The sequence below is a fragment of the Protobothrops mucrosquamatus genome, unplaced genomic scaffold, assembly GCF_001527695.2.
Source record: "Protobothrops mucrosquamatus isolate PMUCROS unplaced genomic scaffold, P.Mucros_1.0 scaffold46, whole genome shotgun sequence".
NCBI lineage: Eukaryota > Metazoa > Chordata > Lepidosauria > Squamata > Viperidae > Protobothrops > Protobothrops mucrosquamatus.
Window position 1 is genome coordinate 1,424,793 of NW_015386428.1, and position 24,632 is coordinate 1,449,424.

Genomic DNA, 24,632 nt, shown 5'->3' on the forward strand with positions numbered 1-24,632 from the left:
TGGTTCCTTCCCGCCTGGCCTGGCGCCAGCAGTTGCCAAGCAGTCAAGCTATTCCCTGCAGGCTCAGCCTGTGAACGGTCGTCTCTTTTAGGGTTGGTCCTACCTCTCAAAACTCAGGTCTAAACAAAGTGATCTCGCCTGTCCCAGCTGAGGGGAAAAAGAAAAATCCTTTTGATGGGTGTTTCCCATCTTCTTCTCTGCTCCTTTCCTTTCCCCCTTTTTCATGCTCTGGCTTGGCTCGGCTCGGCTTTTTTTTTAGCTCACCTGCTTTTTATTCCAGGAAAGCCCTTGAACCAGGTGGCCCCTCCTCCCCTGCCAATCCTCTCGCAGTCTGAGGCCAAGAACCCGCGCATCAACCAGCTCTCGGCACGCTGGCAGCAGGTGTGGCTTCTGGCCCTGGAGCGGCAGCGCAAGCTCAATGATGCCCTGGACAGGCTGGAAGAGGTGAGGATCCTCTTCCGCACACGGGCAGGGCAGCCTTGGACGAGGGGCTGGGGCTGATCTGAGTTTCAGATACACAAGCACCGCTGGTGCATATCCCTCCCCTCCCCAGCAGCTGCCACCTGGCCCTCCCTGCCTTCCCCGTTCCCAGCCGCTTGCTCACCTACGCTGGGAGCCCCTGAAAAGCTGACACCTCCTAGATGTGTTGGCCGTTCCTTGGGCCCACTTGGAGGTCTCCGGCTGCAGGAATAGCCCATGAAATAAGTGTCACCTTCTGCCACCACAGGAGTTCCTGGTCAGTTCCAGCAATAACAACAGGCCTAAAACTTGGCAGTCAGTACATTTTTTTTTCTGTTGTCATCTCACAAAGAGAAAGATGCAACTCCCACAATTGTGTCTGAATGCACAGAACTGACTGGGGGGCAAAAAGGCTTTCCTTTTCCTTTTTCTAGTACTCTCATTTTTGGCAGATGACATTCCCACCCCACCCGCTCACACATAGACGCAACCCCAAGGAGCCTCCCATATTCTAATGATGCCCAACTGCGGGAATTCGGAGACCTTTCAGGCAGTGATGCCTGTGGCCCTGGGCTGGTGCAGGGAAGGATATATCTGCTCTTGATCTTGCAAGAAAGTGTTGACTGCTGCTCCCCAGTGCTTTTCAAGATGGCCCATTTTGGGGGTCTTCTGGCCTTACAGAATATGCTTAGAGGGATATGAAAATCACCTCCATTAGTTGCAAAAACTACCTTGAACACAGCCTGGGTTGACTCAACCCAGTAAGCTTCAAACCTATCCAAGGTTAAGTCTAGCAAAATAAGCCCAAGTTGGGCCAATGGACCTGAGGTGTCTTTAACTGACCAATTAAGCATTTTATAATAATAATAATAGTAATAAAGTTGGAAGGGACCTTGGAGGTCATCTTGTCCAACCCCCTGCTCAGGCAGGAAACCCTATACCATTTCAGACATTATGTGAACAGAGCACATAATTTTTTCTCCTTCTATTTCCAAGTTGAAAGAGTTTGCAAACTTTGACTTTGATGTATGGCGGAAGAAATATATGCGCTGGATGAACCACAAGAAATCCCGTGTGATGGACTTCTTCCGGCGGATTGACAAAGACCAGGATGGGAAGATCACCCGGCAGGAGTTCATTGATGGGATCCTGGCCTCCAGTGAGTGCCTGCTTGTTCCAAGTCTTGCTTTGCTTGCTGGGCAACTGGGCAGCAAGAAGGGTGGCTCCGTGTCACAGAGGTTTTTTTCTGTCTGATCACCCCAAGGCACCGGGCTTGTTTTGCACAGAGGCAGATGGCCATCCATACCTGGCAGCCAGGTTGACTTGCAGCTCAAGTGCTGGAAAGCTGCAGGTGGAATAGCAAGAGCACTTAGACTTACATACCGCTTCACAGCGCTTTACGGCCCTCTCTAAGCGGTTTACAGAGTCAGCCTATGGCCCCCAACAATCCGGGTCCTCATTTTACCAACCTCAGAAGGATGGAAGGCCGAGTCCACCTTGAGCCGGTCAGGATCGAACAGCTGGCAGTCAGCAGAATTAGCCTGCAATACTGCATTCTAACCACTGTGCCACCATGCAAAGTAGAATAGCTGAGGTCTTCCTGCCTGATGCACCAGTTTGTGCAGGGATTTCTGCGTATCTCACAGTGGTGCCCCTCAATCAGTTAAAGTGGCATCGTTGGGCTATGGAATGTGTAACTTAATGGAGGCCAGGCTGTAGCTTCATGGCAGGTGGGAGTGGGACCTCAGCACCTCTCTTTGGTTCCCCTTCCCTCTGTCCCTGGAAACTTTACCACAAGAGAAAGTCTTCAGTTCCACGTAACCTGTTTTTATTGTGGCACACTTGGTTGTCTTTATGTTAATCCAAGATAATCCAAGATGCCCTTAGGTGGTCCCGAGTGGTGCTCATGGCCAACTAGCCATTTTCCACAGCTGTTGGGGCTGGGGGGGGGGGTAGCATTGGCCTAATGATTCTGCAGCAAACTCAGTAAGGCAACAAAGGCTTTTTGGCCATCATTTCCTCATTTCTGCTTATGTCAGTATTAGGAAAAAATCCAAAGCCACATTTCTGCCCACTTCACACCACACACAGGATGTGAAAAATGATAACTCCGAAGCCAAGCACTTTGAGCAAGCTGTGTCTTGCAAGGCTACTTAAGCCCCCGTCTCTGTGTCTCTCAAAGCCGAGGTGAAAGTCACCCTCTCGCTCGCACCAGTCGGCCAGGCATCCGGCCATAACTGGAGTCAGACGGAGTTTCCACTCTGCCTAAGGTCGCTCCATCTGCTTGTCTTGTTCCCCAGAAACAGAGGCTGTGCCCCTGCTAGAGAGGCCCCCTTTTTGCCCAGTTTGGGTAGGGAGGAGGCCGTGCCCGGGAGTGGCAGGGGCCCATCATTTCGAAAGCTTCACTGAAGGGACTGGCATCCTTCTCTCCTCCTTCTCTTCCTTCCCCAGAATTCCCCACAACCAAGTTAGAAATGACGGCTGTCGCTGATATCTTTGACCGTGATGGGGACGGCTATATTGACTATTATGAGTTTGTAGCTGCTCTGCACCCTAACAAAGATGCTTACCGGCCAACAACAGATGCGGACAAAATCGAGGATGAGGTAGGGGTTTGGCTGAGGGACTCGGGGCGGGGGGAGAAGAGACAGTAAACTGGGCTCTGCAGGCAACTAGCTCCCTGTCGCCACTGATCGAGATGGTGCATTGTCGCTTCTCTCCACAACTTCCTTTCTTGATAAATTCCTGGGGTTTTATGAGAAAGACGTAGGTGGAACTGCAGTCAGTAAACATTCCTCCCATTTACTGCTCCTTGTGGGCCCCTTTTCCCTTTATTTCTCAGGGATGGAACTGTTGAATCTGGGATCCCCTTTCTCTTGTGGGAGGGCTGTGCAGGAGGATATATCAAAGTCATTGGAATAGAGTAATAGATTATTTTCCCCCAAAGCAAGGATTACATCCCTTCTTCCTCTGCCCCCCTCACTTGGCAGCCTTCCAGCTCTCCCACTCCTCCCAGATATCTCCCCCTGCCTTTATTTCCCCACCCATTGTGTTATATCCGCTGGAATGTTCATAGTTTAATCATAGAACATGGAATAACAGAGTGGGAAGGGACCTTGGAGGTCATCTAGTCCAACTCCCTGCACAAGCAGGATCGTCTAATTGAGGCACATTCTTTTACTGGCAGATCATCTTAATCAATAGGTACTAATCATATGTGAATTTATTTTGAGTCTGCATCCTGCCATTTTTTTAAGTGTGGCATGCAAGTGCAGCCAGGGTGGGTCGCCTGCCCACCGTAATCGGGACCGGTTTCCTGCATCTGGCGCTCCAGCTTGAGCAGGGGCAAGCCAGGGGCAGCACAGGACCTCCGTGTTGGTGCACTTTCCCTGCCCCCACCCTTCATCACTCTATTTGGTTGGACCTCTGACATTTGGCGTCGCCCTTCTTTGGGGCAAACGCAGTCTCGGCCCGTGCTGTACATTGAATAGGAATGCAAGGCAGAGAGGCTGAAGCAGGGCTTGAGCAGCGTTGTCCAGCCAGAACTGGCCAGTTGGTGGTAGCCCAGCAGTCCGAGATCATCACACAGCGGCAAAGGCTGCCAAAATAGGCAGCCACCCCTTTGAAGCCAGAGCGGAATGGGCGCCAGGAGCACCGGGTGGCTTCCATCCCGTGCAGAGTCAGCTCTCTGCAGCAGCCAGTTCCTTCCTGCTTCTTCCTTTCCAGGTGACAAGGCAGGTGGCGCAGTGCAAGTGCGCCAAGCGATTCCAAGTGGAGCAGATTGGAGAGAACAAGTACCGGGTAAGGAGAAGGAGCCAGGGTGGGGGCTGTCTGTGATCTGGGGGGCCTGCCAGGGCACTGCCCTGTTGTGGGAAGGAGACACGCCCACCCTGTCAGGAAGCAGGCTCTGGCGCCCACAGACTGGACCCGGGAGGGTGGGGGGGGGTCCATGGTGCTCTGCAAAGAGTATAGAGAAAGCTGCTCCCATGAGCCTCTGTGTTGGGGGGGGGTTTGTTCTGCCTCATGGTACAATCCTTTCTCATTTTCTTTCTGGATGCTCACAGAAAAATGGGTTCAGAAATGGGATTTTATCCTATTTCTGATTTTTGTTTGAAGCTCCTCGAATTTGCCCTCTGTCTGAGCTTCTCGTGTCCCCTGAGCTGACTGGATTTTAGCCAAGGCATCAGTGGAGATTCTTGGTTGTCCCAAAGGTGCTTTCTTCAAAAAGCAATTGGACTTTATTTTTCCTTGAAGACGTTTCGCTTCTCATCCAAGAAGCTTCTTCTTTTGGAGAAAGCACCTTTGGACCAGGGCCAAGCTTGAGGAGCTGCTTTGGGGGCCATTCTTGCAGGGAGGGCGGGGGCGGGATGGAAACCATGGCCCAATCCCAGAGTTTGGCACAAGGTCCTTGGGGCCACTCGTGGCCCTTTCTGCTGGCCGTCCTTTGTTGTAATACTTAAATGGAGGAGCAGCAGTTTAGCAGTACGGGAAGCACAGAAAACAGTGTCAGCATTGTTGCCCTGTGTGATGTGTTCTCTCTTCTCCCTTTCTCTTCTCGTTTGCATCTCCTCCTCTCTAGTTCTTCCTCGGCAACCAGGTACAGTGAGTCTTGCAGAGCTGCCTCTGCGTTTTCCTGTAGCTAATTCTCCTGCCAAGATGTGCATGTATAATTTGCGTGTCTGTTTCCACACCGGCCTTTTCATAACTGTGATTGTTGTGCTTGTGGATGTATTAACTTGACAGAGTTGCTGGTATATACAGAAATGTAGTGAAGCAACCAGGCAGTGACCTCCAATTATAAAAATAAACACAGAATCACACACACACACACACGGAAGTTGGACTGTCCTGCCAATGAGCCAGGCAGAAATTCTCAGAAATTCCAGGAAGAGTTAAAATAAGGAAAGGGCTGGAGAGAGCAGCTGGCTGGAGTGGCCTGCTCGTCCTCCTCTGGTTCCAGATGCTCCAAAGTGGCCGACCAGAGGAACCGGAGTTCAGGGCTTGGGCCGTGGAAACCCTCTCTCCCAGACTGAACCCCCCCAGCAGAGGAGGGGAGCTTTGGCTGAACTTTCCAACCTGTCTCGGGAAGCTCAGGGACCCTCCCTCCGAATCAGAGTCCCCATCTAGCCCGACCAGGGAGCCGCCCTGCAGCTTTCCTCCTGTCGGGTGAGAGCTGGGGGTGGCTGAGCCAGGGAGTTTGGCCCAGAGCTTTGGGCTCACTGCACAGAATTGCACGTTTGACCAAGTATTCTGTATATCGGCATCTTTCCATGGGTTCCTGTTAATTTTCCATTGCTTTGGAAATGCAAGTCCCTAATTCCTCTGGAAAACTCCCTTCCATAAATGGCACTAAACCTCCAAGCCACCTGCAGGGCCCTCTCCACAAGACTCTTGCTTCAGGCTGAGACAAACCACAGCTGCTGCAGAGCTATTCCTGGTTTCATTTCTGCCTCCCTGCCCAGCTCAGTGTCACGTCTGGTGGCCTGATTGGGGAGGGGATGGCAGCGAATGTCAGCAGTTGACCTTTTTTGGCCAAATCCAACACAGCAAATGAAATTTCAGTTTCTTAAATCAGTTGAGGGGGAAAATGGTAATAGCTTATCTGTTCAGGCACCCGGAATTATGAAGGGATGGAAATGATGGTTACATCTGTAGGTCCTCAACCCCTGAGATGTGACAATGCCCTCTTTCCATCTGAAATATTTGGGGGAAAGAGAAGACAGTCTGTGGAGCTAAAAAATACCCCTGGGGTGGAAGCTGATGGGAACTCAAGTTGCCGCTAGAGATTAAGCACACGGCTTCGGTCTGGGGCGTCCCTGATCGTTCAGAGCAAATTGTTGGCTCTGCTTGTGATCCTGGCAATTAATCAGTTAATCGGCACTCTGAGGTTGCTGGTCCCTCAGGCACTGTGTGGCCGGGCCACCTGTCTCTGGCTGCTGCCAATCACGCTTCTGCAGGTGGGGAGGGGATGCCATGCTGGAAAGCTTTTTGGTGGAGGGTTTTGCTCTCCTTCCTGATGAGACTGCAGCCCTCCAGTCACTGGGCCCCCAGCTGGTCTCTTCCAAAGGGGCCGGATCAGGTGACCTCCGAAGCCAGGTTGCTTCCAAAAGACTCAAATCTCTTGAGGAGAAGTGCAGAATCCAGACTTCTCTGGCCGTCCAAGCAGCCCAAATTGGCCCAAAGAGAACGGCCCTTCGGGGTGCAGCAGATGTGGGCAGCTGCCGAGCAGGAGAGAGGCCTGGCCAGGAGCCATGGAGCTGACCCCCCCCCACTCCCCCCCAATCGTCTTTTGGCACCTTTCTCATGCAGCATTTTGTGCCTGGCTGGGATTCATTGTTTCTCCTTGATCACAAGGAGGCCTTGGCTTGGGGTCCAGCAAAATGGGCTTCTGGCCACCCAGGGTCCATTGGATCGTTCCGCTTTTTTAATCATTAAAAATTTAAGAAATTAATTATTAAGAAAGACGGTAATTAATTGATTTAATAAGAATAATACACTCAATCAAATTTATGATCCTTTTATAAAACAATTGCCTCTGTCACTTTCAAAGGCAAACTGGGGTGGGTGGTGGGGAGCCCCAGCAGCTCCTGCTGCAGTGTCTTTTGGGAAGAGCACGCGTGCCTTAGTACGACAGCGCAATTAAACCGGCTCCCTCTTTGCATCTTTGCGACAGTTCGGGGATTCCCAGCAGCTGCGGCTGGTCCGTATCCTGCGTAGCACAGTCATGGTCCGTGTCGGTGGAGGATGGATGGCTCTGGACGAGTTTTTAGTGAAAAACGATCCTTGTCGAGGTAGGAGATGCATCTGCTTCTTAATGAAGGTTTTTTCAGGGAATCCTCAATCCCGGTGACTGCGGGGGAGCTGCTCTGGGGGTGAGCCTGAGGGGCCCCAGAAGATCAGCCCAGGGAGCGTTGCTCAGCCTCAGGCCTGTGAGAAAAGGAGCCGCCGGCACTCTCAGCCACGAGCACCAAGGGGGCCACGCCCAGACAGGAAGCGCCTTTCTCTGGGTCGAAGGTCCCGGAGCCCTTTTGCCCGCCCGCCGTTCCCAGGCCGCCCTGCATGTCGCATGAAGGAGCCCCCCTCCCTCCCCTGCCAGCTCCCTCTTCCTCGGGCACCCTGCTGCTCCCTCCGGTGGCCGCACCTGTTTCTTTTCTCTGTTCTAGTTCACCACCCTGGGAGTAAAATCAAACGCTCCGACTCCAGCTCTTCAATTGCCAGTCAGTCTCCGATAGGTTGGAGGTTTTTCTTCCCTTTCTCTGACTGCCCTGTTGGGAATGGCTTTGCTGCTCTAACCCGCCTCGGTCGGTGCCGAATGCTAGAGCCTGCACTGTGCTTGGCCAAGGAAGGGGGTGCAGAGCTCTTGCTGGCCAACTGGCTGGAGCTCTTCCCCCTCCCCCACGGGGTCCACTCCCCCACCACCACCACCACCACGTCCTCCGGCTCAGCTTCCCCTCCGGGGTGGCCCCGAGTGAGGAGCGGGGTGTGAGACCCTGTGTGGATGCCATGTGCTTTCTTGCACGCTTCCTTCTTTGCTTTTCTGCTCCTGGAAGTACTTGCTTGAACGGACTGAACAAAACATAAAAAAATAAAACGGAATTCAAGAAGTTAGAAAAACAAATGGAAAGTAACAATAGCAATAAAAAAGTTACATTTGCTGATTTTTTAAATGCAGGGGAAGCATCCTCAAACAGGCCTTTCTTGCAGATGCTAACACTGGGCAGATTCCTCACAGGAGGAGAGTTCTCCCCTCAGGAACCCTCAGCCGCGTGGATGGCGTAGTTGAGGACAGTCTGAAGTGCTCCAGAAGCCCTGAGCAACCAGGGCACATGGCTGACTTCAGCCTTTCTGTGATCTCTATGGCTGTGTTTTAACACTGGTCGCAATTTCTGGATACTTGCCAAACTTTGGCCAGCCTCCCAGCAGCCCAGGTATCCGAACTGCCAGGATTCTCCAGGCAGCAGGGCTAATGTGAAAATGTTTGAAGTCCACCCACTTGAATGACACCCAGGTTGAGGAAGTCTACTTCAGCCCCGTTCCCTTTCTCTCAGGGACAGAAGAGAGATTCTTTTATCCTTTAGTATCACTTCCTCCTCATGTTGAAATCTCAGCCTGCGCCGGTTTGGGTGTCTGTAATTCAGAAGTACTTTACCAGAAGCCAACAAATTCCCTTTCCTTGGTCTTTGGAGTTGTGGTGTTTCCGGCAGGTTCATACTTGCCTTTCCTCCCAGTGTTTCTCCTGAACTTGGCTGGATGCTTCTGGTTGGAAAACCTCCACTGTTTTCTCTCGCCTGGCGCCCTCCAGGTGTCTGGCTGAGAGTTCTGGGCTGTTGAAGGCAAACTTATGGGAAAACCCAATGGAATGGATGAGATGGGAGGGCTCTGTGCTTCCAAGCCCTTTTGACTTTGTGATTGCCACACTCCTATGGCTGTGCTGTGGCCAGTTGTTGCTTAGCTCCCCATGATTCCAGAACAAGACTCAGCACTGATCCTACAAGGCTTTTGCGCAGTGTGGCTTACTTAACCCAAATACCAATGTGTGTGCTTCTGTTGGTTGAGTTTTGTATTTTCCAAAGACTGTAGATTCGGTCAACACATTTGCTAATAAGACGGGGGTGGAGGGCATTTCCAATTTTTTGATCCCACCAGTTAATTTTATTCCAGCCTTTGGAGAACAAGAAAAACTTTTCAGGTGAGAGTATGGGCCAGTGATTGCCCCTGGCAAGATTCCTTTTTCTGGATTCACAAGGCATTTTACATAGCCGATGCAAGCCATCTAATTCCAGTGAAGAGCAGATTCTGATTGACGATGCATTGTCTCATGGCCTCTGCATCTCCCCCCAACCCCCAGTTTCGATCCTTCTTTTTTGCGACTGGCCTTGTTGGGGGCAGTGGGCCTGCTTTACAGACGGACCCAGGCCTGCCTCTCTCTCTCCAAAACATCCACCCAGCCTCCACAGGTTTCTTGCCACTGGTCCACTGGCTTACTGCAATTTTAACTGGCTTCTTTGCTGGACTGACAGTGAGAGAAGAAGTTAGGAGAGGAGCCCCTCTTCGGCATGTGGGACAAAGGAGGGGCTATCAAAAGGGAAAGGAGTGATGCCTGCTCTCAACTGCAAGGTCATATATCTCCACCCCTTTCCCAAACCTGATGCAGTCCCTGAAAACCTCTAGTGAGGCACACTGGCCCAGAGGGCAGGCGGGTGGGGGGGAGTGGCAGCTGAGTGGTTGGGGCTTTGCATGATGTCTGGCCTGCATCAAGCGAGGGGGGGGGCTTTTCCTGCCTCGTTCAGTAATTTAGAGGGCTGAAGGGGTCTTTTTGTCCGGCTGGAAGAAAGGAAGAAACAGACTGCATGTCTCCAGGCCATTAGTTGGTTCTTTCATTTAGGTATCTCCAGCTTTGCCATCCGTATTTTATGTTCTTCTTTTCTTACAGCACGAGGCAGGACTAACCTTGAACTTAGAGAAAAATTCATTCTACCAGAGGGCGCATCTCAGGGAATGGCACCATTCCGGTCCCGTGGCCGGAGGTCCAAGCCTTCCTCTCGGGCCGCCTCCCCCACACGGTCCAGTTCAAGTGCCAGCCAGAGCAATCACAGCTGCCCCTCGGTGCCATCCTCTCCTGCCACACCTGCCAGCGGGACCAAGGTGAGAAGCAGGCTCTTTCTTCACCTGGTTTCCTTGGCAATGGGGTCTTTTCCCTCAGCCTTGAAAAAACAAAGGGCTTCTGAAAGTCTCTGTTGAGTTGTGGGGCAGGTAGCTGGGGAAGGCTGCTTCGTCTCAACCCCCCCCCCCAAGCCAGCCCCAGAAGCACCACAGGTGGGTCCCGTGATCATCTCCTTAGGCAGAGGCTGCAGCCCAGAGGGGGGCTCGCTCGGCTGACCTAGGGAGCCTTTTCACAGCCAGATTGTCCTGTCCAGGCCGGAAGAACCCTCAGTTCCATTTGCTCTTCTTCCCCTTTGACCTTTCAGTTTGTGCCTTTCCAACGGCTCCACATTCAAGAAGGTGGGGAGAAGAGAGGAAGGCTGAATTTCTCCTCTTCTTCACACCCCCCCCCAAACAGTTGCTAGTCTTCCCCACAATATGGAATATGGTTTTTTCTTGAGCTTTTTACCAAGACATTGAAGTGCCACACAGTTCTGTGCCCTGTGTCAACCTAGTTTTGTGTTCATCAGCTGCTGCATCATCATCATCATCATCATCATCATCATCATCATATTATTATTATTATTATTATTATTATTATTATTATTATTATTATTATTATTATTAATCTTATTATTTTAGGATTTATATCCTTTTCTGTTTTATTTCCTTCTGATCTGGTCACTCCTCCCTCCCTCTCTCCCCCCTCCACTCATTTTGTTTGCCCTTCCCGTCCTTCAAACTCTCTTTGGATTTTCCATTTCACAGACTCCGCATCACTTCACCCGTTGTTATGACAAACCCTGGTTGGTAAACAGCAAGGCAGGTACCCCCCTGAGGGGCTGCGATAATGCCGACCTCCACCTGTCTGCTTCTGAGGTAGAGTATGGCTCCGGTGGGCAAAAGGGAGGGCTTGAGCCAGCTTCCTCTCTCCTGCTTGCTGCCCCTCGGCCAGCCCTCCTGCGCTCCCCACACCTTTCTCGGCAGAGGCTGGCTGCGTTATTATTTAGCCTGCGGCACGTCACACATGGACTAGCAGTCTAAATTAACATTTCAACTAGATTAGTAAAGCCCAATAAAATATAAATATTAAAAAGATCTGTGTTCAAATACTGACGTCTAGGCCATCACACCATTGAAGCGCAGTATCATTTATATTTTTTAAAAATCGGATACTGGACCGGTATATGCCCTCAGCGTACTGTACAGTTTGATGTGGGACCCCCCAATCACACTGAGGGGAGGTTACTATGCCCCGTTTATACAGAGGGTCCTGGCAGATGCTGTGTGGGGTGCGAATTGTCCATTGCTGACGTAGTTCAAACCTCGGCAGGTGGGGTCACGGGGTCATTTATATGGCTTCCCATAACTGGGCGTTCAGTGGCCCATTTGCCTTAGAGGCTGACTCTGCAAAACATCTGAAAGCCCAACAGGCACACTCAAAACCCCAGTTTGAGGCTGTTCCTCTTTTTAAGATGATGTTCTTAATTAAGAACCTCTTCCAAGAACCAAGAGGAGAAAGCTGCCCAATCTTAATAAAAAGGATGTAATAAATACTGGGGTCTTTTTTAGAAATAAAGGTTGGAGAACAAAATAAATTCACACTTGAATAATAAGTGTCTTTTAATTTGTGCTTAACTATTACTTTCCTCTAAGTGTTTTTTAGTTCAGGGTAGCCATTCTAGGTGGGCCATTCTTTGTTTTCATTTCCATAGCAACTTCTGCCTCTCCCCCCCCCCCCCGGGTAAGTAGAGTGGAAAGGCCCCTCAGGAGGGGCCTGGGCCTGGGGGGGGTCAAACCGTTTATGCCACCTTGGCAGTTCAGTGCCGTGTTGCGGATCCTGAACATCCTCCTGGTGCTGGCAGAGGTTGTGGTGGCAAGGTCCTCCGAGAGAAAGGCCTGCCTTCATTTTGTTTCTGTCAGACATTTTAGAGAAAGGGGATAAACAAAGAGAAATAAAGTACAAGAACAAAAAGGTAACATGCCAATAGTAAAATGCAAAGAAGTAAACAAGGGATCTAGAATGCCATGGATATTACAATTTCCCAATGTATCATTAATTACCCAAGAATTACAGCATATATTATATGACTTTAAAGCACTAAGAATCACTATTAAGCTTTCTGCTAAAAATGCAGCCTAGGAACTGTGGCCAACACAAGTTATAATAAACAGAATCTGAAGTCATAATACTACATGAGGTATGTGTTCAAGTTACAGGTCCAAGCACTGAATTTTACTTCAGATTTATTTTATGATAGGGAATTATTTTGGGCCCCGAAGCAGGCTCCCTTCCCTGGAAAGACATGATGGGCCTCAGCTCGTGACCCACGTCTTCCCTGGGGGGACCCTAATAGGGATGCACAAGCAGAGCGAACGTTCTTCCTTCTTCTAAACAGGCGTTTGGAAACTGACTTAAGCCTCTCCAAAGCACCCTTCCCCAAGGCAAGGGCCAGCTCTGGCTCCTTTTTTTAATTATTTCAGCAAGGACAGCAGTTTGATTAACCAGCTCAGTTTCCTCTGGCCGGCTGGCCTGCTTTCCTCCCTGGCCTCCGAAAAGAGTGGTGAGAGTGATGAGGCAGGGAGGCCAGCATTCAGTTCGCGCATGGGACATAATCATTTGCTTGGCTTGAATTCACCCAACATGCTGGGCCAAGCCTCCCCAAGGCTTGTCTCCTCTTTGCCTTTAAGACGCAGAGGCCTGCAGCTGCTCCTGAAGCACAGGGGTTCTCTGAAGCTCTTTCTGTGGCTCCGTAACAAAACTTGATTGCCTCTATCCCAAGGTTGCTCTCTCCTCGGCCAGCAAGTTGAAACGGCCCACTTTCCACTCCAGCCGGACGTCTCTCGCTGGGGATACCAGTAACAGTTCCTCGCCAGCTTCTTCCGGTGCCAAAACCAGTCGAGGTGGTAAGTTCCAAGCTAGATTTGGAAGCACCCGAGGCAAATGCTCTGGGTTGGGAAGCCCAGCATGGCCCCCCAAACCACTGGTAGACCACGCATGGTCTTCCGTAGATGCCCAGGAGGAGCCAAGCAGAATTCTTTTTTCGTCTTATTTTTTGGGGAGGGAAGGTCGAAGGCAGTGCTGTTAAATTCCTTCAAGATTCCCTCGCAGTGTAAAAATTTGTTTCTGACTTTCAGATCCTAAGAAAACAGCCAGTCGCCCCACCAGCCGTGCAGGCAGCCACGCAGGCAGCCGAGCCAGCAGCCGACGAGGCAGCGACGCTTCTGACTTTGATCTCCTGGAGACGCAGTCGGCCTGTTCAGACACTTCGGAGAGCAGCGCAACGGGAGGGCCAAGCGGCTCCCGGCGGGGCCTGGCCAAGCCCTCCAAAATCCCCACCATGTCCAAGAAGACGAGCGCGGCCAAATCTCCGGGCCCCAAGAGATAATACAGCCTTCACGCGATGTCCAGCTTTGCACAGAGAACGGAAACCTGTGTGTCCAGTTTTTAACCCTGCTTCATACATTGGATGTATATTTATTCTACGTGGGAGAAATTATATTGTTAAAAGTGTAAAAGAAAATTGTGTTATGAAGCTGCCTTATTTGGTTCTCTCTTTTTTTTATAGTTTACTTTTTCATGTGAATATTTATGTAGATAAAACTTGCCTTCTTTGCAATGGGGGCCCAGGGGAAAACTGAACATGGGAGAGAAGCAAAAGGTCAATATGTGAAAATGTAAAAACAAACAAATTATATAAATAGGATTTCTGTGCAGTGCAGGAGAAGTTCTTGCATTATCATTTAGGATTGTTTCCTAAATGCATCTTTATAAAAATTAACTTGCTGTTTCGGCAAGAGAAATTATATTTAAAAGCAACATCTGAAGATCCAACATAAGAAAGGAACTTTCTTTTTCTTTCTCCTTGTAAATCACAGATACCTCAATAAGAGAGAAATGCACAGTGAGGGGGCTTGTTTCCAATTTTAAAAATAAATTCTTATGGTTTTACCTGAAGATAGTTTGAAAATGGACCTTTGCACATGTTTTTTTGAATAAAGAACTTCACTACAATACTGTATTTTGCAAAAGGAAAGTCCTGTCAGGCTTTCAAAGAACAACATGTTGTGGAATTACAACAGCAGAACCATTGTAGGGAGGTAAAACCATGTGGTTTTAGCAGTGAGAGGATCTTAAATTTGCTTCTGTTTAGCCACAAGATAACACAGTTCCAAAAGGCAAACTGTGAGTGAAAGAACTGACTTTACGTTTTAGTTCACAGACTGCAACGAAATGGCTTTCTTAGGCTGGCTCAGGCCTCTCCAGCCCGCAGGACCCTGCAGGGTCTCTGCTCTGGAGCAGCCAGCGGCCTTTGACGCCCACCACCACGTGCTCCTGGGGAGGTGGAGGCGCATCACCAGCAGACCCTCTGGCTCTGGACGCCCCTGGTCTTCCTGTATTTATTCACTTGTACTCTTGTCCCTGCTCAGACTGACCACATTGCTGTGTGATTCTCTCAGTTGGTTTAATTGAGCCAGAACCGGAAGCTCTACCAATGAATTGTTTAAAAACAAACACGTTTTGTATTAAAATTGCTTGCAGTAATAAAAGTGAAGCAAAGTGTCTCTTATTTTATGCCGCCCAGAAAGTTGGAAGAGACGAGTGATCGGAGTCCTCCCGGGAGCCCTCTGTCCTAAGGATGCCTGAAGCACCCGCTGAAGTGGGATGATTGGGTCGCCCAGGCTGATGCCAAGACCAAGCCCTGACCCACCGCTCGGATTCATCTGCTTCTGCCTGATCAACATCTTCAAAGAGCTGAAGGCGACTTACCCATTTAATAAACGATTAAAGTATACCTGCTCCCCTAGCCATAAGGTGGCCAGCCTGGGATCCCACCAATTACGGAGAAGGCTTGGCACCACCTCACAGTTTCAATGTGCTCCTGTGGCCAATAGGGGCAGCATGTTGCCAAGCAAGCCGCTTTGGGGGATACCAGAGTAGATCCCCCCTCCCCAAAGTCCATGTGCAGCAGCATCCTCCATCAGCGTGGCCTGTGTGCGCTGCAGGTATCTGCAAGCACCAAGACGGAGAAGGCAACTTCAGGAAGGGCTGCAGGCTGGCGCCATAAGAACATTCCCAACCCTAAAGAAGCCTGACGGATGGCATGGAGAAGCCTGGAGCTGAGGCTGATTCTGGGATGCCAGAGTGCCTGTGGGTTCACTCGTGTTGCTAGGAGACGGGGGTTTCAGAACCGGACGCCCTCCCCGTGATTTTTTTCCCTTTCACACGGTACAGGTAGTCCTCAATGTTTGACCACAATTTAGCCCAAAATTTCTGTTGCTCAGCGAGACATTTGTTAAGTTAGTTTTGCCCCATTTCACAACCTGTCTTGCCGTGGTGGTGAAGTGAATCGCTGCACTTGTTAATAACGGAGGTTACGTGAATCTGGCTTCCCCATTGACTGCTTCCCAGAAAGTCGCAAAAGATGATCACATGACCCCAGAATACTGCAACCGTCATAAATACGAGTCAGTTGCCAAATGTCTGGATTTTGACCACGTGACCATGGGGATGCTGCAACTGCCATAAGTGTGGAAAGCGGTCATAAGTCACTTTTTTCAGTGCTGTAACTTCGAACACTAACTGTTGTAAGTTGAGGACTGCCTGTATATCCTGCATGGTGTTTTCAGCTAACAGTGGCCACCAGGAGGCCCCACACAACCAATTTTGTCCTACTGGGGACTCTTCAGATGCAGGGAGCCAGCTAGACACTTCCTGTCCTGCCTGGTTGAGAGTTTAAGAATTTGGAAAGCCCCAAATAGGACAGGAATTGCACCTGTGATGCTTCCTAGCTCTTCCTCTTTCTCCCTCCTGACTGCCACTTCTGCTTTTTGACTACAATAAAACAATCCACTACCTCCATGCATGCATCTGATTGCCCTCTACCTTCTTCCTGGACTTTTCCAAGGAGGGGGACACCCCCTTCTGTCCGAGCCCCTGGTTCTAGTCTCAGACTCCAGGATCTTTTTACTGATTGTTCACTTGGGGCCACAGCCAATTCATTACTCTGCAAATTAGTTTCCAAGTTCCTTTCAGGGATGTGAGAAGTGCCGCTGTACAATTGCAGCCATCTTTCCTCATAGTTGCTAAAAATCCTTTTTGGCTGCTCTGCTCAGAACACCTCAGTCTCCAGGAGCTCTTCCAAAGATCAAGGACAAGAACCCGGATGCCAAAACCTGCTCCAGAAGGCAGGCCAAAGGCTGCCCTGTCCGGCTGGCCAGTTGATTACTAGGTAATGTTTCCACCAGTTTCCCTTGAGCAGCTGCTCAGTTACTCGGCTTGTGGCCATTAAAAAATGGTCTTTGTCACCCACATCCGCTACCTTTCCACTCAGTGGGCAACTGAGACATTTTAACCAGGGACATTTTCCATTAGCCCACTCCTTTCGACATTGGGAATTAATACTGCTTGTTGCAGAAATGATTCCTGAGTTTTGAAGCAAAACTAACAGAATGAGTTATCTAAGTGTGTGGTCAGTGAGTTGTCTTCCAAACTCTCCTGCCTCTCCAACATTTAGTTGAGCGCTTGGGGGAGCAGCCTCAGCCAGTCCAGGCACCTCCCTCCCCGTTAGCCTGGAAACTGCAGCCAGTTTCTCCTGTGCTGCTTTCTCTTTCAGTGCTCCCAGCATAATATGCCAGCAAATTACAGATCAGCATAAATGTCAGCCTGGTTCATAGAACGTGCTCAGCCAACACTTAGATTCCCACAACAGTTGGATGCCCTTCCCTGGCTCCTCCTCCCCCTCCTCCTTGCTGAGGGCCAGGTTTAACTCCAGGGCACCTCTAGGCAGGCAGGATCCATTCGGGTGGGCTTTCGCCCTTGGGACTGATTTTGATTCTGTGCTGTCAAGTCGGGGTCAGTTCTTAGCAACCAGATAGATAGATTTTATCCAGATGGCTCCGTTCCCCAGCTTGGTCCTCCAACAGTGCACTCCTTGCCACCACAACCTAGTCCAACTCTGCTGCTGTTCCTCCTCTTTCCTTCCACTTTCCCAGCACTGGAGCCTTCTCCAGAGAGCATAACACGTCCAAAGTAGAAAAATTTGAAGCTGGTCACTTGTGCCTTCACTGAGAACTCTGGGTGATTTGTTTGATTTGGTCCATTTTCATTGGTCTGTTTTCTTGGCTGTCCACAGAAAGGAACAGAAATTTATTTCAATCATTGACCAATAATAATATATTCAGTAAAACAAAGGAAAATTATCCTCTCGCATCAATGACTGTGGGCAGCCATTTATGGGCAAAGCTTGTACAAAATGTAGCAGAATTTTGCTACTTTTCAGAGAGATTTATCCTGGTTGCCTAGTAAGTACTGCAAATACAAATAATGCTGCTCTTCCAAAGTCCATAGAGAGTCAGAGGGAAGCAAAACCTTCCTTGCTACCCAACTGTAAAGCGTAAGACGGCCTCAGTGGAGGCAAAAGGGGCTGAAGAATTTTTCAAGCCCAGAAGAGAAAACGTGGAAGTGGCTCAGGGCAGCCGCCTCGCTGATTCATAGGAGGATAAGAAGGAAGTTCAGCACAATCAGATTTGAAAAATTTGATTATTGCAGACAATCTCAATAAAAGTAGGTTTTAGCCTTCTGGGAAGTTGATCTCCTGGTCTGGGCAGCCCAAGGAGGATGGCACCGACCAGCCCTGCTCAGGTCCAGGACCTCCCGGGAGGGGGGCAGGATTCGGACTCTTCCTCCTCGACCCTCTCCCTGAAACATCTCCTTCGGAGGCGGACCGGCTGATTGGATTCGGGAGACGCCGGAACGACTTCGACTACCGGGAAACTCGAAACGTGTCCAGTCACTCCGCGGATGGAGCCCCGAGGGACCGAGGGACGGAAGGCGGGATCGGAGGACGAGCCTCAACCGGCATCCCGACTCCGGCAGAGGGCGGCTCCGGGCCTGGGCTCCGGCAGGGAAAGGAGTCCCGGCTGCCTGTCGGGGAGGGCAACTCCCCGCCCTTCCCGGTCGCCGGGGCCGTCGGAGGTGTAGCGGGAGGCTCGGCCCACGTCTGCGGCCGGAGCTGGAGGACGAGGTTGGACGGCGGAGGCCGAGCGGGCAGGGGCCGCGACGTGGCAGTGATAACGGCCGGCTAGCTTGCCTCGCCGGCCCTACCGTCTGTCTTTACTTGCCCTGCCCGCGGACGCCGCAACTGGGACGGGACGGGGCGGGCGGCCACCCAGCGCATCCGACGAGCTGGATCGCGGCCCCCGCCCGCCGGCCTCCGTCTCCGCCTCCCCCCGCCACTTAAAGGGCCGGCCCGACGGCCGCGGCGCTCGGACCCACCTGCGCTGCGCGGGCGCCATGCGCCTCTCGTCGGGCCCGGNCTGTCGACGGGAGCGCGAATGCCCCGCGAGGCCTCCTTTTCCGGAGCTTCGCCCTGAGCAGCGAAGGGCCGGGCGAGCTCTTGGGGGGCGCGGGCCCAGGAGGGATCCCAAAGGCCGGGCAGGTGCGGCCTCCGGAGGCCTCCGGGCCGGTGCGGGGTCCCGGCGGGGTCCGCGGTCCACGCCTCGCAGCGTGGAGGATGGAGGCCCGGTCCGGGTCGCTCCCGGGAGCTCCGGGCTCAGCCCTGCCCAGGCTACGCGCGAGGGCCCGGGCGTTGGGGGAGGGGGCAGCCTTCGTCCTGGTTTTTCGATTTGGTGGAGGTTGGGCGGACGAGGCAATGGCGTTCTCTTACCGGGATTTAAGAACCGTGTGAACCCAGCTGAAAAGCGTGGCTCATTTTCCAATTGGAGGTGGAAAGAAGCCCAGAGGGTCGGGGGGGGAGCAGCCCCCCCTCTCGAGAGGGCCCCGCGGCTGGCTGTCAGGAGGGCGTCCGCGTGTGGTTGGCAGAGGGGGCGGCCCTTCCGCGTGCGGCGGCGAGAGGGTCGGTCCTGGAACGGCTCCGGGTGGGCTCACTTGGGGCAGCTGCCCAATTGACTGCGGCGGCTTTGGGCGTCCCCAAAGCTGGGAGGAGGGGAGCTCCCTCTGCCCCGCCGGAGTCCCCAGTCAGCGAGAGCCGGCATGAGGGGCCGTAAGGGGCTAGACTAGCAGGTGGTCCCCCCCCCCGTCCTCAGCAGGTGTAAGCAGCCGCCGTGGGTGACTCTGGCCAACCTTGGAGACTGCAGGCAAAGAGGGGGCGGAATCTGGTCGGGCCTGCTCCTGCCCTGCCGAACTGCTGACTTACTGAAACACATCTGGGCAATCCGGGAAGAGCAGCTGTTCCCTTGCCAGCTCCCCCTTGTTGGGCTGGGCTGCCTTTTCCAGCTGATTCTCTCTGGCAGAGGGGAACCTGCCCTTCCCTGCCCTGCCCTTCCCTGCCCCTCCCCTCTTGAACTGGGTTCAGTCTGATGGGACGGTCAGAGGCAGGAGACGCCAACGGGGGGGGGGGCTGCTGTTGGGGTGGAAGCCACGCCAGGGTCTCTGCAGGGCAGGTTGTGTTTTGCCAGAGGTCAGCTGGGAAGTTAATGAAAGCACTAATGCCTGCACTGAGAAGGAGCCTCTGCAGGAGGTGTAGTGTGTATGTTTGGGTGGGGGCAACTCTGAGCTGCCCCATCACTGGGAGCTGTTGTCTCCAGAAGCAGGACTGGGAAGGGGGGGCTGCAATGGGTTCTTGCCTGCTATTTCTGCAGCAGATTGAGTGGTGCCCTTGCCTGGCCCTGGCCTGTCCCAACAGCTGATCTGGCTAGTTTCAGCTTAGGCAGCTCCAGGCTCCGAGATCCTGCAATAACTGCACTTGGGGGGGGGGGAGTTGTGCATTTGCTGGGAGTGGGGGAAGAGGATTCTGGGAGTAAGCAAACCTGTTGCAGAGCCCTGGAGCTTCAGGGCTGCTTGGCCTCCAGCCCAAGGAGAGGCTTATCTCCCCAGGATCACCATGGGGCATTGGGTCTTTGACCTTCTCTGGGGAGGAATGACTCCCTGGATGGAGGATTAAGGTTTACAGGCAAAGGCCTGATCCTTTATTAGGGGCACTACACTGTGCTGGATAAAAATGGCTGTAATGTCACTGACTCAGTAAAAGTATTGCTGGGAGGGAGGAGGTCCTGAGTGAACCAGATTTTTCATAAATCTAATTTCCTCAGCATCTGATCTGTAAAAAGCGAACCATCTCTGTCCTTGCATCCAGTCTGTGATGTATAAAAGATGTGTCCCAATTCATTTACAATTAATTAACAATTGTTAATTAAACAATCAGTGGAACAGCTCACCTTCAGAAGTTGTGGGTGCTCCATCACTGGAGGTTTTTAAGAAGATACTGAACAGCCACTTGTCTGAAATGGTATAGGGTCTCCTGCTTGTGTGTGTGTGGGGGGGGGGGGTTGGACTAGAAGACCTGTAAGGCAGGGATCCCCAACCCCGGCTCACGGCCCACTAGTGGCCCGTGGCCCGTTTGGAACAAGCTGGAACATGCATGAACAGCAGGCATCTGCCACTCACATGGAACCATCCCCTCTCTTTCCCTCCCCCCCCCATCCCGCTGTCTGCCAAGTTGGAAAGGTTGGGGATGGCTGCTCTAAGGTCCCTTTCAATGCTGTGATTCTGTTGTTCATTTCTCTCCCAAATTGCTGGTCTAACTTTGCTGAGACAGAAAGGTTAATTCAACTGGCCAGCCGTCTCCAGTGACCCTTCTCAGAATTGCTGTGTGGCTCTTAAACAAAAGTATTTCTCCTGGGGGGAGGGCAAAATAAAGCAACCCTTCCCACAATAGCAGGAAAAGAGAGAGCCCACGGTGAGATTGCTTCCAGAATCACTGCCACCACAAACCGATCTGTTGAAATAAACTCTTTGCTAAAGTCCAGCCTACGCTGTCCTGTGCTCCAGCATATCAATTTATTCCTTTTAGAATTATTTGTGACTATTACTTATTTCATTCATTTATATGCTGCCTCCTCCTAGTTAGTAAGGCTGTCCCTTTTAATGGTTTAGAAGTTATAATTCACTGGCTTCAATGGAGTATTAGGAAAGTCATGAGTTTTAATATTTCATTAAATTATGAAAGTGGCAATTGCAAAAATAAAAATCTTACTAATTTTGCATTAGTTAAAAAAGAAATCCCCCCCCCCATTTTGGCATTGCAATGCTTCTTTTTTTCTGGAGCAAACCCCAAAAGTAAAACCAACCAACCGACTCCCATCCCAAGTAGATTCTGGTGTATTTCTCCATCTGCAACTCTTCCTGTGCACATCAAAGCGACCGCAGAGCAGGCCTGCCTGTGGTGACATCCCAAGAGGAAAACATTGTTCTTGCATCAGAAAAACAGCCAACGGCATCTTAGACTTAGGATGCCCGTCAGCAGCCTGGATTGCCAACGGAAATGGCAACTGTATTGTGCTGCCCATCTCGGCCACAAGAACGGCAGAAGCCTAACGCCAAGAGGAAACTGAGGTTGTCTTCTGGGAGCAGCTTTCTGTCCACGGAAGATATTTTTGGGAAATGAAGAATGTGGGGGAGCCACCCAGTTTAATCACTTGCTTATGTCCTCAGAATGGTGAGCTGGGCCTTCCAGGAACAAGCTGGCTTGAATTTTGGACACCTCACCATCTCCAATGGAAGGTCCTCTGTGGAAGGTATTCCTGTGTTGCATTTGCCCCCTCCCCAAAAAAGGTGCTCAGCAGGGGCAGCTGCAATAGCCCCCCCCCTTCTTGCAAAATCATCAGATCTCTGCAAGGGGTCTCATGCCCGGCTCAGCCGGGCTGCACCGTTCCCAAAGATGGGGGCTCTTGCCAGAAATGTGAAGGTTTTCCTGCCCCCAGGAAGCTGCAGTCAGTTCCCCTGAGAATGGGTGAGCATTCAGCCTCCACTCGGCCGGCTCCTGCTCAACCCTTCCCTGTGCCACCCTCACCTCCTCCCCCTGCAGCATGTCTCCTTCACACACACACCGCCCTCCCCCCAGAGCCCAATTGAGATTCGTCTGACTGCCACATTAAACCCTGCGGGGAAAGTATCTGCATCTGCTCCTCCAGTGGTTTGCCCCCAATATCCGGCTTGGGGGGGGAGGCTGCATTTGGCCATTCTGAGATTAGAATAAGGTCTCCAGCCTTGGGCAGGGGGCTGGACTAGAAGACCTCCAAGGTCCCTTCCGGCCCTAAGGTTTCCTCCTTGTTTCCCTTTTAGCCCTTGAGGGGGCTCTCTTTCTCCCTCTGCCATTAAAGAGCCCCTTTCCCTTGAAAGGAGGGAGGCTGCAGGCCCTCCTCACCCAGGGGGGACGTCGGGTCAAAGGATGCTCCAGGCCTTCTCAGGGCTGCCTCAGGCGAGCTGCAGCTGCTGGGACCTGGCTGGGGCCTGGGAAGGCGTCGGGCAGCAGAGCAACTCCCTTCTCCCCTCTCAGTGGTCCAGGAGGGCTTGGAGGGAGGCGGGTTGTCTCTGCCCACCTGAGGAACAGCTTCCCCTGACATGAAGCTCCCGTGAAGGCTCTCTCCAAGGTGGAGGCACCGGAATGCCTTTGGGGCAGGCCCAGAGGAAGCGGTTTTGGGTCTGCCAGGCCAGATTGTTAATCTCCCTGGGATTTCAAAAGATCCCCTGTAGAAAATCAGCCCCTGAGTGGGGGCTGCAGGGCTATCAGGGTCAGACACGATGAAGAAAGTGGAAGCAGTTCTGGATTTCCTGTTTTCATAATCCCAACTTCTGTTTTCCCCCCTTAAAAATCAAGATTCTAGCTTTGTACAGTAGTTGTGAAGACATGGATGGAAAGATTTCAGGAACTTGAGGGGTCATTAAGGGCTGCAGTTTCTCCTTAGCAAGGTAGAAAACTCAGGCTGAGGAATAGTTGGCATTGCTGGTGTGTAGAATAAGTCCAGGAGTTGTGCTTTGCTTGCAGAATGGAGGAATGAGACCCCAGCCAGCCAGCCAGCAAGGAAGCCTCTGAAGCCATTTCAGGGGTGCAGCTCCTCTGGCAGCCCCTCGACTTGCCCTCATTCATTGGGGTGGGGGCAGCAATCAAAAGCTGCCTGCTGCTGGGGGGGGAGGGATTTTGCAAACTTAAGGCCTGGCGGACTCTGCTCTCCCTTCCAGGCAAAGGCTGCGTTAGCATCCCTCTTGGCTTTGTTTCCGCTAGATAGAATTCCTTCTGCACCTCATTCCGATTATTTTAAGGCTCCCAATTCTTTATGTGGTTCAGCTTACCAGCATTTCCTTTTAATTTAGCATCTCAAAAAGGCACATGGGGCTCTCCAGGGCATCTGGGACTAGTCTAATTGCAGTAGAGGTGTAATTTACAGAATAAAATAGTACACACAAAGACGCACACATACACACACACAGATACACATTGAGATGGTGGGGCACATGGCTAAAAATATAATGAAACTGGCAGAGAAATAAAATTCATTTTGTGTGGATCTGCAGAATTTTTTTTTTAGTATGCACTTTAAAAAGCGTATAGAGAATAAGCAAAAATAAAGCTTTATGCTGTTAACTGCTAACAAAATGATGAGCCTATGTGCTAAATATGTGCACTGATCATAAGATTCCTGGATCCACTTGGTGCTTTGGAAAGGTTTGATTTCTTTTAAAATCTATTTACTCTGACATTTCTGGGGCCGCCCACTGACCTGGGACTCATGATGGCGTGCAAGGATTAAAACAAAGAACCGATACATTAAAAGCCCCAATGAAAGAGGGTCCTTCCAGGAGAAAAACACAGGGTGAATTTGCTGGCAAACTGCCAGTGAAGGGAAGCATGATTTCTTGGCAATAAGAAAGCAAAATAACACTGGCTGTGCAAACTCTAGGACAGACTGACTGCAGCTAAATCAGACTTTCAAAAGTCTGCAGAATCCTCCCACATCTGCCATCCCTGCCAGCCCTGAAGTTGAGAAAAGACTCTGGTGGTCTCTGAGCAGCTGCCTGCTTTGAAGAAACTTTTCTCTTCGCTCACATTTCTCTTTTCTACTGGATTTGGAGTTGTCCACGCAGAATATTGAATTGCTCAAGCAAAGACAGGAGTGCTTGAGAAAGCAGCACCTTCCAAGAGCAGCTTTGCTCCTTGCATCAGAACAGTGACAATCGTGGGCGCTCCATCATTGGAAGCTTTTAAGAAGAGACTGGACAGTCACTTGTCTGAGAGGGTATAAGTTCTCCTGCTTGAGTAGGGGGCTGGACTAGAAGACCTCCAAGGTCCCTTCCAGAACTATTCTATTCTATTCAGAAGGGGCAACCTGGTCCATCAAGCCCCCTCCCCCTCCCACCGGTGGATGATCATCCCAGATTAAGCCCCTTGACTTTAACAGAGGAGTTGCTGAGCATCTTTGCAGTATTACCTGTGCCATCAATTCACCTTCAGCTTTCTCACTTTTTATTTGTTTTATTCATTCATTCAATTTCTATAGCTGCTGGACTCAATCAAGTGCCTCTGGGCAGCTTACAATTTTAAAAGATTTTTAGACTTTTTTTATTAAATCTTGGCAGGGGCCGATTTCCACAGGCTGCTCCAGAACTGGAGCTTCTGCTTTGAGGTTTGGGCACGAAATTGGGCAGCATTGGAGCTGAGGAGGAGCAAAGAGGGACTTTGGCCACATGCTGGATCAAAGTGGGCTCTTTTAATGTTAGGGAAATGTACAAG

At 51.3% G+C, this 24,632-nt stretch overlaps 2 protein-coding genes across 2 annotated transcripts in view; both read left to right on the forward strand.

Annotated features, from left to right (window-relative positions):
• MACF1 (microtubule actin crosslinking factor 1) overlaps positions 1 to 13,787 on the forward strand; it is a 224,806-nt gene extending 211,019 nt beyond the window's left edge. The window contains exons 85-92 of the mRNA XM_015811630.1: positions 281 to 444; positions 1,456 to 1,618; positions 2,911 to 3,065; positions 4,186 to 4,260; positions 7,133 to 7,250; positions 9,893 to 10,104; positions 12,885 to 13,008; positions 13,240 to 13,787. Coding sequence (XP_015667116.1) covers positions 281 to 444; positions 1,456 to 1,618; positions 2,911 to 3,065; positions 4,186 to 4,260; positions 7,133 to 7,250; positions 9,893 to 10,104; positions 12,885 to 13,008; positions 13,240 to 13,490 — 1,262 coding nt within the window. The 3' untranslated portion in view covers positions 13,491 to 13,787. The remainder of the gene's footprint in view (positions 1 to 280; positions 445 to 1,455; positions 1,619 to 2,910; positions 3,066 to 4,185; positions 4,261 to 7,132; positions 7,251 to 9,892; positions 10,105 to 12,884; positions 13,009 to 13,239) is intronic.
• A 4,610-nt stretch (positions 13,788 to 18,397) lies between these two features.
• Positions 18,398 to 24,632, forward strand: part of BMP8A (bone morphogenetic protein 8a) — an 18,553-nt gene continuing 12,318 nt past the window's right edge. The window contains exon 1 of the mRNA XM_015811631.1: positions 18,398 to 18,542. Coding sequence (XP_015667117.1) covers positions 18,398 to 18,542 — 145 coding nt within the window. The remainder of the gene's footprint in view (positions 18,543 to 24,632) is intronic.